General features: G+C 42.1%; 1 protein-coding gene across 2 annotated transcripts; it reads right to left on the reverse strand.

Moving 5' to 3' along the window:
* Window positions 1-1,173: 1,173 nt before the first annotated feature.
* Window positions 1,174-16,560, reverse strand: LOC105022535 (glycophorin-C-like). 2 transcript variants are annotated; one of them, XM_010891050.3, is made up of 5 exons: window positions 16,403-16,560; window positions 15,830-15,936; window positions 4,702-4,755; window positions 3,180-3,227; window positions 1,174-2,671 (listed from the first exon to the last, which is right to left on the reverse strand). In XM_010891050.3, exons 2-5 carry the CDS (start codon window positions 15,906-15,908, stop codon window positions 2,496-2,498), a joined length of 357 nt encoding a protein of 118 aa, XP_010889352.1. In that variant the 5' UTR covers window positions 15,909-15,936; window positions 16,403-16,560; the 3' UTR covers window positions 1,174-2,495. The 2 variants fall into 2 exon arrangements, with proteins under 2 accessions (XP_010889352.1, XP_010889354.1); XM_010891052.3 differs by lacking the exon at window positions 3,180-3,227.
* Window positions 16,561-17,067: the final 507 nt, after the last annotated feature.

Below are 17,067 nucleotides of genomic sequence, written 5' to 3' on the forward strand. Positions count from 1 at the left end.
GTTTATTTAATATTACCAGCTTGGAATAATATTTGATGTCAATGTTGAAAAATAGAATACAGATGTAACATTAACAAAAGCTGTAGTCTACTTATCATGAGCATTATAATATTTTACATTATATACTATCCTTTAAGTAGGTAAATGTATTTAAAACGACTCTCAAAAATATCAAGTCCTATCTGGACTTGTCCACATTTTATTGTGTTGTAACATGAAATCAGAATTGTTTTAATTCTGAGTTTTGGCCAATGATCAACACAACAATATGAATGTCAAAGTGAAAAATAAAAGGGTTCAGGGACACTTCTGAAAAACATTGTCTGTAAACACAATTTGTTGCTGCATCCACTCTACCATGCATAGAAGAAACCAGATTACCATGCATAGAAGTTAACCAATTAACAAGATGCAGAGACGCCACTGCGAGCTAATTTCAGTTGAACTGAGGAAAAGTGGAAAACGTGATATTTTGAAATTATTTTTGGGAATCATGATCACGCGTCCTCCAGGCAAAAGAGGAGAGGGACCTCGTTATCAGCGCACAGTTCAAAAGCCAGCATCTGTGATAATACAGTATGGGGGTGCATTAGTGCACGTGACATGGGTGACGTGCACATCTGTGAGGGCACCATTAATGCTGAACAATAAAAACAGGTTTTGGAGCAACATATGATGCCATCCAGACAACATCTTTTTCATTGAAGGCCTTGCTTATTTCAGCAAGACAATGCCTAACCAGATTCTGCATTTATTACAGCAGCATGGCTTTGTATTAAAAGAGTCCAGGTGCTAAACTGGCCTACCTGCAGTTCAGACCTGTCACCCACTGAAAGCATTTGAAATTATGAAACACAAAACACAACAAAGGAGACCCTGAACTGTTGAGCAGCTGAAATCCTATATCAAGCAAGAATGGAAAAACTTTCCAGTTCCCAAACACTTACAGAGTTTTGTTAAATGAAGAGGTGATGCAACTAAGTAATAAACATGCCCCTGTCCCAAATCAGATTCAAAATGGGCATATCTTGTTCCAAAAAAAAGAACATTTCTCTGGTTTAACATTTGATATATTTTCCTTGTACTGTTTTCAATTAAATATAAAGATTAAATAATGTGCACATCATTGCATTCTTTATTTCTACAGATTCTCAATTGGATTGAGGTCCAGACTTTGACCTTTTTGTTTTGAGCCACTCCAGTGTGGCTTTGGCTGTTTGTTGGGGGTCATTGTCCTGCTGGAAGATAAAAGAACATCCACATAGCACGATGCTGCCAACACCACGGACAGGGTCTCCCGGGATCTCTGCCGTGGAAGACTGAGTCCTTTGGAGTTGCTATAGGCCTATTGGTGGATTCCCTGACTAGTGACTCTTCCAAATGCTCAGATTTTTAAAGGACGGTCTGTTCTGGACAGATTCACAGCTGTGCCATTTTCTCTCCAATTCTTATTAATGTCCTTTACAGTTCCCTGGTAATGTTCTTAGATATTTTGAAGAACATTATTCCTGATCTTTCAATGTTCCTTTGTCTTCATGATGTTGTGTTTGTTAGGAATTGTATTAACCAACTGTAGGTCCTCCCAGAGACAGTTGTTTTTAACCTGAACTCATGTTAAACTCCTTGATTGCAAACTGGGGTACTTCATTCACCAAATGACGTGACTTCTAAAGATAAATGGTGACATCACAGATCATTCAGGTGTGTCATAGCATAGTGGGCGAATGGATTTATAATCAATTATTTCCTGTTTTATATTTTGCAATTAATTTAGAATTTTATTTTTAAAAAACTACTTTGACATTATCGCAATTTTTTGTGTTGACCGTTTTCAATAACCGCTTACTAAATCCATTTTGAATTAATGCTGTGACACAATAATATTTGGAAAAGTTCAATGCGGGTGATTACTTTTAAGAGCCACTGTTTATATATCTAAAAGAAATATGAAAATGTTATGCTTGTTAATTTTTCAGCTTCAGCATCTTTGGCGTTAATATTGCCTGCATTTACGCTTTTTAGAAACCTCTACAATCTGACATTGATTTTATTATTCTACTATAAGTGCAAGTGATTCACATTTATTGAATGTTAATGGCTCATGAAAGTGCTATAGTATAACCAAAAAGGCAGGATTAGCTCACTTAAAAACAGGATATATGGAAAGATAAAAGCAAGAATGGATTATATACAGTGGAACAAAAGAACCCATCGCATGGCCTTGCTTGATGTATAGATCTTCTGTTAGAAGCAAGATGGATCCTCAAATGATTGTTCTACAAATTTGTGTTGATGTGATATAGTAGGAAATGTTACCAATTTGGTGGACCATTACCAGTAAGAGGAACACTGAAATCAGTCCCACTACTGGGAGGTTCGAAAGGCCTGCATGTATCATGGACAATTCTTTCTTTGTTAACCAATATCTGGAATATTAAGGAAAAAATTGCCTTGTTTCAAACCAAGTCCTGTTTTCAGCCAAAGAAGCCTTCCTCTTAATCTTTCTCGTCCACAGTCTCTAGAAGAAGCTCCCCTCGCTGAGATGCGCTGTCATCCGTGTCGACCAGATCACCGCACTCGTTGGTGATGTATGTGCCCTTATGTTTGAACGTGTACCACAGTGCCAGCAACACCAGACACAGCAGGGCCAGGATCGCTGCAGCAATGACCCCTGGGAGGGGAGAGAAAGGGGTGGCAATTAGACAAGGAACGGGCAGACACGGAACGGTCTCTGTTCTCCTTTCAAACCTCTTGTTTACTCAACGTTTTGGACAGGGACACTCTGTCGACCTTGGATAGAATGCTATCATGTTGAAGTAAAAGTGTAAAACCCTGAATGTTTAGGGTTTTAGTGGATTGAGAACAGAAGAATATTTATACAGTTTCGCAAGATCGCTTTCCCCTCTAAGAGCTGTAGGGAAAACCACTGAGAAACCAGAAACAATGACTGAAGGACATCTCCGTGATACCCAAAGGATATTGTTCTCAGACAACGTAGAGGGAATAATACAGACACCTCTGAAGCTTAGCTGCGGGCTGGGCCGGGCTTGTGTAAAGCATTATGCTGGAACTGCTCACGGGATGAAGGGTTTCCTTATAACTGTACATTGAAACTGATGCACGTGTGTGCCATGGGTCAGACATATACAAAAGGTGGACGAGCATTTGAAAACAGTTACCTCCGAGAATGGCCACAAAGGATTCGCCTGCCTCGTTGTCATCATGCACTGCAAAGATACAGGGGCCCGAAAAAAATCACAATGTCGATAACGGAGAGACACAACCTGGTAATCCACACACACACACACACACACACACACACACACACACACAAACACACACACGCTAACAAATTATCATTGTCAAATGTCCCTTGAAGTCATAACACCTTCACCACAGAAGCGTCCACAATGCTTGCCAAGCATAAAGATCTCTGTAGTTGCTTGGCCCTGGGTTGGTATGAACAGTACTGCATGCATGCATGCATTGACATGACTTTGCATAAAGACACCCATTTGTCTATCCGGGTCCGAGACCTGGAATGAACCACAGGTCAGGAACCTTTTTCTTGTGTTTAAAATCGTGAGGCAGTTCAGACAGGATGCTGGTGTGCTGAAAACCTGTTGAATTGCTGTACACAGTCTTGCTAGAACAGTAACATTAGTAAGGTGCCTTTCCAACTGTCAGAAAAGGAGGGCCTGACTAAAGAGCAATGAAGGGGTTTCTAAGTATAAGTTATTGCAGCAGAACAGCTGTCCAATCCACCTTGGCTTTAATCTAGCTGAGGGACACACGCACACACCCAAATCAGCCTAATGTGTGTCATTTCCACACCTGCAGTGGATTATCACACACACTCACACACATGCGCACACACATACATACACACACACGCACCCAAACACATATACTTCCCACAACAGCTTCCAGGTGTACGGGGAAAACAGTCAGGTGTGCTGCTATGCTTCAGTGTGCAGTTCCTGAATAGCTCATTAATGCTTAATTACCTGCTTCATCAGAGGAGTTAGCCTATCATTAAGGCCACATTAATCACTATCGTTTAAATGTGCAACTCTTCTAAAGACTGTGTCCCAAAATCCCCCACATTCCCAGTTAGTGCACTCTCTTTGACCAGGATGTTCAGGGCACAAGGATGGTGAGAGGGCTAAGAGGTGTCAGTGATGTGTGTGTGTGACTGTGTGCCAGTAATGCAAGGGGAGATACAGTATTTAAGCAGGGAGAGGAGAGTTCACAGGGCTTATTAACTCTCACTGACTAAGGTCAGAGACGTGAGGTTGAATGAGACACAGGCATTGAGGCTTCAGGGAGAGGCACTCACACAACCCCACCCCCCCCACACACACACGCACACACACACACAATGTGACACTCACTGGCAGTGAGAGGCTTCAGGGACAGACATCTTGCTCTCTGTCTGCTCACACACAGCCCTGTCATTTCCATATCCCCCCTGACTGTCCTTACCGGAGCAGCGTTTAAAGTCTCATTTACACATGGGCTTGTAACACTGTCTCAGACTGAAGCAGCCTACTGACTTTTGCTCTCTAATAATACATCCAGTCAATGTCTCTTTTTGTATTCACACGTACGTATTTCTAGCCTTTGGTGTTTGGATGAGGTGTTGGCGTTCTCCTTCTGCCTGTAACAGTGTGTGGTGTCTGATGACAGAATTATACTCACCCATAAACGTGGCTGAGGTTGTTCCACTCATAAAGGCAGATGAATCTGTATCTTCTGAGAAAGCAGTAAAAAAGAAACATTGTCTACAAAAATATACATTAGCAGTAAAAAAAAAAAGTGCATTAGCAGTAAAAATATATATGATTTCCTCAATACATGCTACAAAAACCAACAACAGCAAAAAAGTATAATTTTGCTCTGTGAAGTGGCTGGGTTTTCTATCCCTGTTGGTTTCCGTGTCATTTTTACATACACTGGCGTTTCCTTCCCACAAAACCCATGTGGAATACAACTCCTCCTCTCGGTGTATCTGATCAACATGGCTGAGTTTAACTTGGCCTACACTGCCCTGACAGAAACATGGATCATCAAAGAAAACCCCGCTACTCATGTAACAGCCCCGAAATAATTTGGTGCTGTTACATGAGGTCGATATCACCTGTACCTTCAAACCTGTCGTTGCTGTCATCTGTCATCCACCAAGACTTCCTGATTAAGCTTGACGACGGCTCTCATAGTACATGGGTGACTACAACATCTGTCTTCAATTCATTTCTCTTCACCTCTTTCTTTCTACTCCAATCTCTTTCTTAAGCTCACCTGTGCCCAGTCCATTCCCACTCACAACACAGGCAATGACATTGACACCCCATGTCAGCTTCTCTATTTCCTGTCTCCCTTCCAATTCTAGCTTCTCAGTACCTACCCAGAGAGTTACCAACCCAGTTAAGTGCAATATTAATTTTCTCATGCTCTAGCCTATCATTTTTCCCCTCTGCTAAATTGGCTCAATCTTCTCTCCACAAGATGGCCAGAGTCACTCCCCTATTCAAGAAACCAACACTTGACCCCTCTGATGTAAAACCACTACAGATCAGTATCTCTTCTGTCTTTCTGTTTCCAAAACACTTAAGCATGCTGTCTCTGACACACTGTGTTGTTATGAAGTCTGTGTCTCATTGCTCTTTGCACAGCCCAAGATGATTCTCTTTCCCACCACTGTCAACCGTCAGATCCTCTGCGCTTCAGGCTCCGCCCACTCTTGGGTTCCATCCATCCTGGGAGACTGCTCCAACCAGGTAATGCATAGAGAATCATACGCTCATGTCCCCAGGGCTTCATGTCCTCAGGGCCTTTTGTGCCCCCATCTTCTCACTTGGCTCTTTTAAATCCTCACATGGTCTCTGCATCATTGCTATGCAGATGAAACTCAATTCTTTTTCTGACGCCCAGGGGGGTGTCACACATTTCTGTCTGTCATCTCTGTTTGGATGTTGGCCCACAACCTCAAGGTCAACCTCAACAAGACGGAGCTGCTTTTCCTCCAGTAGATGGCTTGTCTGCTCCAAGACCTCAGTTTACCACTGTTAACAACTCCACAGTGTCATCCCCCCCAGAGTGCCTTGCAAAGAACATCGGCTTGACCCGAATTAAATGGTTCTCAAACCTCACCTAGTTTCCAACCCCAAAGTGGTAGTAATAATACTAAGGAGTCGGGTATTCCAGCACAACTACAACCCAAACAGACATCAAAAACAACCCAGTATCAACACGTGATTTCTGAAGACACTATTATATTGTACCTGGGGTTATTTTACCCATAACTGCAGAAGAATGTTCTGGGAAAAAAAACCACATAGCACAAATAATTAGCTAGAAAAACACAGTACAGAATTTTTGGTCAGAGAATAAAGTAGTACCACAGAGGAAAAGACGGAACAGGAAAGCTTAAGGCTGAGGAAACATCAGCAAACCACAGCTTAGGGCTACGAAAATAAATCAGTAAAACAAACAGAGTGTGTCTTTCAACCCCCTTAAGGGTCTGACTGCTCCCACCGAGTTTCTGTAGGAATCCCCAACGTCTTCCTGTTTCCTATATAGTATGCTACTTTTGACCAGGGTCTGCATAGCTTTGGTCAAAAACAATGTACTCTATAGGGAATAGCGGGGTATTTGGTACATCTGCAGTACGCTGTCGGCTTGTTTCTTGTACTGTTTCTGCAAACGAAACATCTGTTTTCCCCAGACATTGCCCAAACAGGGTCCACAGGTTGTCCCTCTAGAGAGCTAGTGGCACTGAAGCCGGCCACAGAGACTGAACTGGTCATTGTTGGCATAGCACAAAGTAGACTCCACAGCCCTGCTAATTCATTGACACCACCGCTCCAGGGCCTACGTGCCTAAAGGCTCAATATTTTCCTACTAAATATACTGTAAGCACTGCGTTTACATGAAACACTATACATCATGGCTGAATGCATACACAGTTTGATATGTTACGAGATGTCATTAAACCTCAAAATCTTTCTAAGCTGGTGTTGCTCATTTTACACTGAACAAAATTAAAAACACAACACTTTTCTTTTTGCCCCTATTTATCATGAGCTGAACTCAAAGATCTAAGACATTCTCTATGCACCTATTTCTCTCAAATGTTGTTCACAAATCTGTCTAAATCTGTGTTAGTGAGCACTTTTTCTTTGCCGAGATAATCCATCCACCTCAGATGTGTGGCATATCAAGATGCTGATTAGATAGCATGATAAACGCACAGGTGTGCCTTCAGCTGGCCACAATAAAAGGCCACTCTAAAATGTGCATTTCCGTCACACATCACAATGCCACAGATATCACAAGTTTTGAGGGAGCATGCAATTGGCATGCTAACTGCAGGAATGTCCACCAGAGCTGTTGCCCGTGAATTGAATGTTAATTTCTCTACCATAAGCCGTACACTGTTCAGTATATAAGTCAATGACAGCTGGGGTATATCTATCTATTTATCTATCTATCTAAACCAATCAATCAATCAAATTTATTTCATGAAGCCCTTTTTACATCGGCACTTTTATAGACACCCAACCCAACGCTAACCCTATATCCCTTTGAGGGGACCACTGGTTTGTAGGTTGCAGTGCTGGACTTTTTTTATATTTCACTGGCCTCATTCCAGTAAATACATTTTTTATTAATGAGATAATAATGGAATATATAACACAATGTCAATTTGCGTGTGACTTATATAATGGTGAGTTGGGCAAGCTTACTATGATGATCTATGTTATTTTGCTATACATTCCTTCATGTCCTCACTATGAATTTGTTGCATCTTGACACAGGCGTTGGAAATGCATTTCGGTTAAATTAAACAAATAAACAAAAAAACAAAGCTATGCCATTTTGGCTTGAACCATTACAATAGCCTTGAATTTATAAATTGAAGAAACCCAGAAGAATCAGAGGCAACTTCAGTTTTCACTAGCAATGTGTTTGATTTCAAGCCGTGTCTATGCAACTAGAAAGGTGCTACCCCTACATTTCAGATGCACATGCTACCTTCAATTTGTCTTCTTGCACATTTAGTATTGCCATTTGTACTTGTGTTTGCCTTCATTGCACATCTATACAACCCCACATACATTACACTTAATACTTGTAAATGCTTGTACTTCTGGTTGGATGCTAATTGCATTTTGTTTTACTGTATTCGTACTGTTCAATTAAAAAGTTGAATCTAATCTAAAATCAGAAGCATTAGGGGAAGTGAGACAGTGCTCTTGTTCGGTATACTGCACTTCTAGGTTTTTCTGTTTATAGCATATGCTCTCTTGCAAATAATATGGAGGACCTACAGCTACTCTTTAATTCTAACTAGGACGTCTCTCTGACCTCTGCTCTCTGCTTTAAGGAATAATGTCCAAACTACTCCATCCCTGATGCTGTATCAGATGTATCAGAACGATGCAATAAATTCAAGGCTGAGAGAAAGGTGTTTTTAGGTCAATCCAGGTTGGTGAGAGGAACTCAGTGTACAGTCTAAATCTTGCTCTTCTGACCAGGAATCTATTTTCACATAGCAATGACTAACCATGGACTTCAGTGCCATGGACTGCTGAGCTCAGGGGCCACCGCTGTGACAAGGAGGAAGCTCATAGAGCTCTCTTCACTGGCACGCAGGACAAGCTCAAAAACAGATATAAATCCCTGAATAGGGTGGCCAAGAGAAAGTTCACATCAGGAAGCCAAAGTCTGGCAGGAAAGGCAATTTTCTAGTAATGACTGCTGCTCTGTCTGGAATGGCATAACGCTGATTATGAATTAGAAAGCTAATCCCTCCATTGTTGCTGCAGACTCTGCATTATAAGGAAAAATTTAACCAGTTTTAGTTCGGCTTTGACTCACAAATTCCTTTCACCTTGTGAATGTGGGGCCAAAAAGTACGGATTTTGCCCAACTTTTATAAGGCCACTTAACTACCACTCTCTCAACCCCATACAGTTCCCCTCTAACACATCCAAACTATACAATTGTGTTATGCAATGTGCTCTTCGTCATATATAATTGTATGTGAATTTTGAACATATTTTGTGTGTCCAGTCCCTATATGTCTATCTCTTGCAGAATCTTTAGCACCATAAGACCAAGTCAAATTCTAGGTGTGTGAAAATGTGTAAATGTCCTTATTGCTCCTTTAATGGCTGGCTGCTTGATGCTTAAAACAAGTGATGTTTCCTATTCAGAAATATTAATGTTTATTAAACCCAAAATTAAACCCAATATGCTTTTTATAAGCTCCACTGCACAGAGACCACTGCACCTTTTTCTTTCCTTTCCAAAATATTTTTTACAGAGCTGTATGTGTATGTTTGGGGTAGTAGTTTCCTGTCTATCAATGGTTATGAAATATTCTCCTACTTCATTTGTAATTTTCTTCAAAGTACTATAGCATAGATAAAACAAATGTGTGTAGATAAAATAAAATGGGGGGTTTAACAATTATGTACAGTCACAGTGCAGTGATGCACTCCATTTAAACTTTGACCCAGTTTCCATATACAGTATACTGTGGAATTAATTCAAGCTCATCCCTTCATGAGTATAGTAGGCTGATGCAAACATGACATGCAGTATGGTAAAGTATATTCTCTATCATCACTACACTGGAAAGGTAAAGTACAGTGCTGACTTTCCTTTGAAACAAGCTGGGTTCTTTCCATTAGGATGTCTTGCAATCCCAAATGAACTGCAGGCGATCTGTCTGTCTTTTGATAAAGGAATGACGGCAGAAAGTAACATCTCCCTGTTCTCCCCCAATCCCTCTCTGCTGTCCCCTCTTTCTCTCCCTGACCTCCCATCACTCGCCCAGGAGTACAGAGAGGACTGGATAGGCCAGGCGAGGGCCGAAATGACGGTAATTTGGTTTTCTTTTGTTTTGAAGCAGCGGCCCTTGGAGAGGAGAGGAGGGCAAAATGAGATGGCTTTGTAGTGAGATCATTTGGGGCTCAGGCGCAGCACTCTGAAGTTAATGAGGTCCAGACAGAGAGTCTCACAAGATGGAGAGCAGCATACAATATAAGTATGGGCTCCCTGGTGCTGCAGGGGCCATTCACTTATTGTTATGGTTTCAAGGCAATGGAGGAGTGCATTATTGCCTGGGGAAGGACAGGCAGGAGGGTGTCTGAGAGGCTGGTTCAGCCAAGAAATGTTAAGTAGATTTAAATAAGGATGTCTTTGCGTTCGCATGCACTCTCTCTAGCTCCCTCTCTCTCCCCACAACCCTTGTGAAATAAATTAGGAAGGGAATACTGCTCGATCAATTGCTGAATGATATCAAATCGTATTAGACCGTATCCTTAATCTGGTTCCTACCGCCTGTTAAACAATTCCAAACGGAATGTTCTACTAATGCACATGTTCTTACTAAACCCAGTCCCTTTTGACTCCGGATCATTACGCCAGATGTTCCGGAGGAGGATTCATGTAAAGTCTGTGTCAACACACGGCCCCTTTCTCCCCAATGACCTCCTCCATAATGCCGTGTTCAAATCAGTACCCTGCCCAGTCCAGTAATTCAGCGACGCAATGTAGTGCAAGTCCATAGTCATAGGATTTACAGTTTGACCGACTGCCATCGGGGCAAGAAATCAGTATTATTTAAAATATGTCATTTGAATCTAGAAAATGTACAGCAACAACTAAAATGGAATCTCCCCCCAAGAAAATCCTTCTATTTTTGCCCGTGTTCCTTTAACGTGGCAATGTGACTTGCAGCAGTCCATGTCCTGACTGAGATGGTAGTCGCTCACTCTCCATACTGTCCTCCCACTCCTTTAGCTTTATATTTCCACGCTGATTTCCCAGCTGTCATAGCAGCAGTTTAAGGCGTCGGTAGCGTCACTGTAGCTCTCCCAGGACCTGACTGTGGTGCTGCTCTGAGCCAATGAGTCGACCTTGAGTTCCCTGTCTGGTCTGCTGGGGCCAGGCAGCTCGACATGCCTGACAGATGCTTTCTCTCCTCTCATTAACTTGTGAGAGGTGTGGAGAGGGAAACGGAGGTGTGGGGGGGGGGGGGGAGGAGATACTGAGGGACACTGAGGAAGGTTGATAGAGAGAGAGAAAGCAGGGACAAAAAGATAGAGAGCTTGACTGAGAGAAAATAGAGATAGAGGTTGACTGAGAGAAATAAAGAGAGACAGAGAGATGAAAGAAAGAGAAGAAAATGGTTTTGATCTAATTTGGCAGTAAACCCAGACTTTGACTAGTAACTCCAGTTTTAACCGCAGTGACTGTCTGAGCTTGAGGTGCCAGGTGAGAAGGACACAAAAGAGACTGAATAATCAATCTGAGGTGTTTCATTAAGAAAAAGACAGTAGGGAAGGATTTTGACAGGAAGGACTATTTTACAGTAACTAGCCCAGTGGTGGTGATGAAATGAATCCTACACTGTAATTCAAAGAAAGCAGTGTTGCATGGCTAGCCTAATAGTATTGTATGCTTGTTTGCTGTTACTTATTCAAGACACACAGCCGCCATGGAAAATGGCAGAAAAAAGTTAATCAACTTGAGAAATGTAAACTGTTTTCGTAGTTCATATTCAGTGTGGCTCTCAGGAGCTGAATAACATTGTTTTTGTAACATCTAACTTAACAGGAAACAGATTGTTTTTGTTCCATCTAACTCAACAAGAAACAGATGCATAAAGAAATATCTGATAGTCACACACCTGCTAATCAAGATCCGACCGGCTCACCAGAATGAGCATTCTCACACAAGACTGACTTACTATTCTACTCTCACCAGGGAGGGCACTCCGGAATTATCTTCTTGTTTCTTAACTGTCTCCCCAGGTTGTTCTTGACACTCCAAAGCATGCAGTGTCCCTTTGATAGCCAGGTGACATTGCCCCCATCTCAAACAGCATCACGTTGAGCCCGTCGTTTTGGCTTGTCAACAACAACAACAACAACAGAGCTACAGAGTGACTGTGATGCAGACACACATATCCTGTCACCGAGGAGAAGTCACTTGGCTGGTGTGACACACTGTGAAGGATGGCACTGCGATAGCTGCTATTCATCATGCAAATATACGAGGGGAGAATGAGAGGTAAATATTCTCAGAGGAATGTTTTCATGTAGATAGACTACATGATTATGTCAGCAGGAGAAATTGCCTTGAAAGATAACCTCTTCATAACACTGTGTTTTACAGTGAAGACGCTTTGTCAGATTCAGTTCAAATGTGGTCTACAATCTTTCCACAGACATCAGAAGAGAGAAATACACTTGTTTTCTTTATCTCAGGCTGTTTATTCCTTTATGTAGGTATTAGACACACACAGGTGCATACACATGGATGGTTCGCTTACACACCTTTTTGTTTTTACAATACTTGAGGATTTTTTTGGGGGGAGAATGTTATTCCCTACCCCTAACCTTAACCCCTAACTCTTACACTAACCTCAACCGTAACCCCAAGCCTACAACGTCCTTACTACATCCTTACTACACCAGATGTGGATTAGGGTTAGCATACTTTTTAGGATTTCCATGTCTGTGACGATGCTGTCTGCTGTGTGAGTGTGTTGGGTACAGTGTGTGTGCGCGTGCGTGTGTGTGTGTGTGTGTGTCTGTGTTTGTGCGAGAGGGACAGAATGAAAGAGGGTGAAATTGAGCTGCTGCCAGTCGGCCGGTCCTCATTACCGAAACACGACCTGCGGCGCTGGAGGCATTCCTAAACCGGCTTCTCTCTGGTTCTGAGGCTGGCTGAAAAACAGACACTCCTTTTAATAATCGGCAGGTAGATCCGTTACCTCAGCCCCAGGCTATAACACCGTAGAGCCTGGTAACGCTACGCCAGTGAAAGGCATGGAGAGAGGGAGGGAGAAAAGGAAGAACAGCACAACCTGAAAGGGTGTGGTTAAAAGGGGAGGTTTGGTCGGGAGTGAGACTTTGACAGCTGTGTTAGATTGGGCCAACGCAGAATCGCATTAAATACATATTCTATATTATTGTTGAGAAGCCCATTTTGGTTCTGGGTTCGGGCAGATTAGGTATACTGCTACTGAAGCTCTGTATTCCATAACGAAGTGGGGAAGATCGAAAGATTACGCAAGACTGTGAAGGACTGAAATATCAGCCAATTAAAACCAGTGGTTGCTCGTCTACTCCTGCCATTGGTTTGCATTCAATTGGCTGTTACACTCGGAGGCCCTGTGAAACCAAATGGATCGACAGAGAGAAAGCTGGTGGATGAGATTAGCAGGTCCATGGTGTGATACCCCCTTCTAACTCTATCTGCACACACACACACATGCACACATGCTATCTCCCTTCTCTCTCCGCAGCACACACTTTCTATCTCGCACTCATTCTCCCACTCTCTATTTCCCTTCATTACGTCCTTCAATCTCTCAAAGTCCTTTATTCTTCCTGAGGAGGAACTAACCGTTTTGATGGGTTATTTCCTGTCCATTGGATCTGTCATTTAGAGCTCTCCTTCTCCTTGCCCATTTTAGCTCAGATGATTGCTGTGTGCCAAATCACAAGGACCAACCATCTAAAAAGGTATTCTCAGTTTTTTCAGGCAAAAAGACAAACTTTTATACTATGTCTTCTAATAAAATCTGTCTGCCCAGGGTGTTCAGTAACACGCGTTCTTCATTGCGTGATGAATTATTCTTGGTGTGATTGACCAGAGGAGCCCAGACATTAATATGCATGGGCTGTCTTCTCTTCTGAAGTTGTTCCTCTCACCTCCATATCCCCAAAGGACCATCTCCCGGGCAACCTCCAACCTCCTGTCACCTGCTCTGAGCTCTGACACTACGTGAATATCGGAGTAGATTCTGGGTGCATCCAAAATACTACCTTGTTCCCAACATACGGAATAAGATATCATTTGGAATGTGTCCACTGTCTCAGAGCTTGTTTGAACAGTGTGGTATGATTATTATTATTGTATTTCCTACCAGAGTTGAATAGAAAATGTGTAAAACAGAACTAAAAGATCCCTTAAGAAAATACAACATACAAACCCGATTCCAAAAAAGTTGGGACACTGTACAATTGTGAATAAAAACAGAATGCAATGATGTGGATGTTTCAAATTATTTTCAATATTTTATTCAGAATACAACATAGATGACATATCAAATGTTTAAACTGAGAAAATGTATCACTCTAAGGGAAAAATAAGTTGATTTTAAATTTCATGGCATCAACACATCTCAAAAAAGTTGGGACAAGGCCGTGTTTACCACTGTGTGGCATCCCCTCTTCTTTTTATAACAGACTGCAAACATCTGGGGACTGAGGAGACAAGTTGCTCAAGTTTATGAATAGGAATGTTTTCCCATTCTTGTCCAATACAGGCTTCTAGTTGTTCAACTGTCTTAGGTCTTCTTTGTCGCACCTTCCTCTTTCTTTGGGTGAAAGATCTGGACTGCAGGCTGGCCATTTCAGTACCCGGATCCTTCTTCTATGCAGTCATGACATTGTAATTGATGCAGTATGTGGTCTGGCATTGTCATGTTGGAAAATGCAAGGTCTTCCCTGAAAGAGACGACGTCTGGATGGGAGCATATGTTGTTCTAGAACTTGAATATAACTGTCAGCATTGATGGTGCCTTTCCAGATGTGTAGGCTGCCCATGCCACACGCACTCATGCAACCCCATACCATCAGAGATGATAACAACTTGGGTTGTCCTTGTCCTCTTTAGTCCGGATGACATGGCGTCCCAGTTTTCCAAAATGAACTTCAAATTTTGATTTGTCTGACCACAGAACACTTTTCCACTTTGCCACAGTCCATTTTAAATTGTCCTTGGCCAAGAGAAAACGCCTGCGCTTCTGGATCCTATTTAGATACAGCTTCTTTTTTGACCTATAGAGTTTTAGCCAGCAACGGCGAATGGCACGGTGGATTGTGTTCACCAACAATGTTTTCTGGAAGGATTCCTGAGCCCATGTTGTGATTTCCATTACAGTATCATTCCGTCTGAGGGCCCGAAGATCACGGGCATCCAGTATGGTTTTCCGGCCTTGACCCTTACGCAAACTCCTTTTTGATATTGCTCCACTATTTTTCGCCGCAGCATTGGGGGAATTGGTGATCCTCTGCCCATCTTGACTTCTGAGAGACACTGCCACTCTGAGAGGCTCTTTTTATACCCAATCATGTTGCCAATTGACATAATAAGTTGCAAATTGGTCCTCCAGTTGTTCCTTATCTGTACATTTAACATTTCCGGCCTCTTATTGCTCCCTGTCCTAACATTTTTGGAATGTGTAGCTCTCATGAAATCCAAAATGAGCCAATATTTGGCATGACATTACAAAATGTCTCACTTTCAACATTCGATATGTTATCTATATTCTATTGTGAATTAAATATAAGTTTATGAGATTTGTACATTATTCCATTCCTTTTTTACTCAGAATTTGTACAGTGTCCCAACTTTTTTGGAATCGGGTTTGTAAATATCATGTGACTAAAACCATTCAGTGAAAATGGTTCAAAGTGAATCTAATAACATGTGAAGCAATAATGTGAATGGTAATGTGATTATTTTTTTGTACAGGACCTCGTGAGCTAATTGTGAGGGCTCCCTTTTATCCTAAGAATATGTCACAGATCTTTTTGTGTGGATATTCCCCCAGAATGTAGATTTGTTGTAAGTCTTCTCCAACAGGATGCACGACTTTAGATCTGCTTTATTTTCTCTGCCTCTCCATGCCAGGTTTCTCCTTTGTTGTATTGTCCAGCACTTTCCCTAAACTTCACTTGAGTGTTATATCTAGAAGGCTGCTGGTTGGGTCATAGGGAATTTAATGTGTTAGACTCACCCATACTGTTGAATTGTGTCCGGAGTCCATTCGTCCTAACTATGTAGGAACCAGTAGTTGATTCAGGTGCCATCGCCATTGTTACTGGCCAATATTGTATCTGAAGTCTGCCAAGATGCAGATCAATAGTTTAGTTAGATGATGCGATGCTACACAACAAATTACCTCAAACAATTCTGATTAGCGCTTAAAAACGTTCACTTGCCATAATACAACATACTGTATATTGACATACAGCTAATTTCAGTTTTTGGTATAGAAACAGACGAATAGCGACTCTATCATGCAGTCATGTCGTGACAGTTCTCAGGTATTGAAAACAAATTGTCAATGTATTCAAGGTTACTACAAGAAAGAGGTGCATTATTGAAACAGACATCTCAATCTGAAAACCTGTGTTAGATTGAGTTCAGTTATTCAGTTATTATTAGTTTCAGTATACAAGATGGCTCAGCCCTCTTCCCCTTTTCTCTCTGTCCTACACAGTGCAACTTGTCAACAAGGTGTATCCTGGAACCACAACACACTAACTCTGTAATGGAAACAATAACAGTCAATAAATGCAGAACTCACCAATTCCAGGATTTAGTGAACAATATGTTTCCTTTAGACTCTTTCCTCGATGTATTTTTACAACTATTTGGCTGACGGTTTGGCGATAGTGGTTGGAGAGCCATGCACTGTGTTTGTTCCACTCTCTTGAATGGGCGTGGGTTACATCTGTTGCTCTGTGAGCCGATCTGCTAATTCCCCCTGGTACACAAGTTCATACGTAGCCAAGACTAACAAACACGCAGGCCCCTCCCTTCTCCAAATGGACCACAGCTGCTGGGCAACAGTTTGACACAATAGGATTGGCTGGGATCGGGTTTTGGATAGGCCTAGGGGATAGGGAGGAGGCACCCACAAGATGCATAGGTCCTGGGATAGAGTGACTGGAGTTAGGGCCGGGGTCTTATATTTGACTAGAGTTAGGGCCAGGGCTACAGGCAGGACTAGACTAAGGGCAGGAGTTATGAGCAGGGCTGGATTTAGGGCTAGGGTTGTATACAGGACTAGAGTTAGTGCTAGGGTTATGGCCAGGGCTAGAGTTAGAACTTGATATATAAAAGATTAGAGTGAGGGCTAGGGCTACAGAGGCCAGGAAGTGAGAGAAGACTTCAGAAACCTGGTAGAGATTGGGAACTGGTCCTAGTCTGGACAGCTTGGGAGTGTTCAGAGAGATAAGAGTTTACGGT

The sequence above is a fragment of the Esox lucius genome, chromosome 22, assembly GCF_011004845.1.
Source record: "Esox lucius isolate fEsoLuc1 chromosome 22, fEsoLuc1.pri, whole genome shotgun sequence".
Taxonomy (NCBI): Eukaryota; Metazoa; Chordata; class Actinopteri; order Esociformes; family Esocidae; genus Esox; species Esox lucius.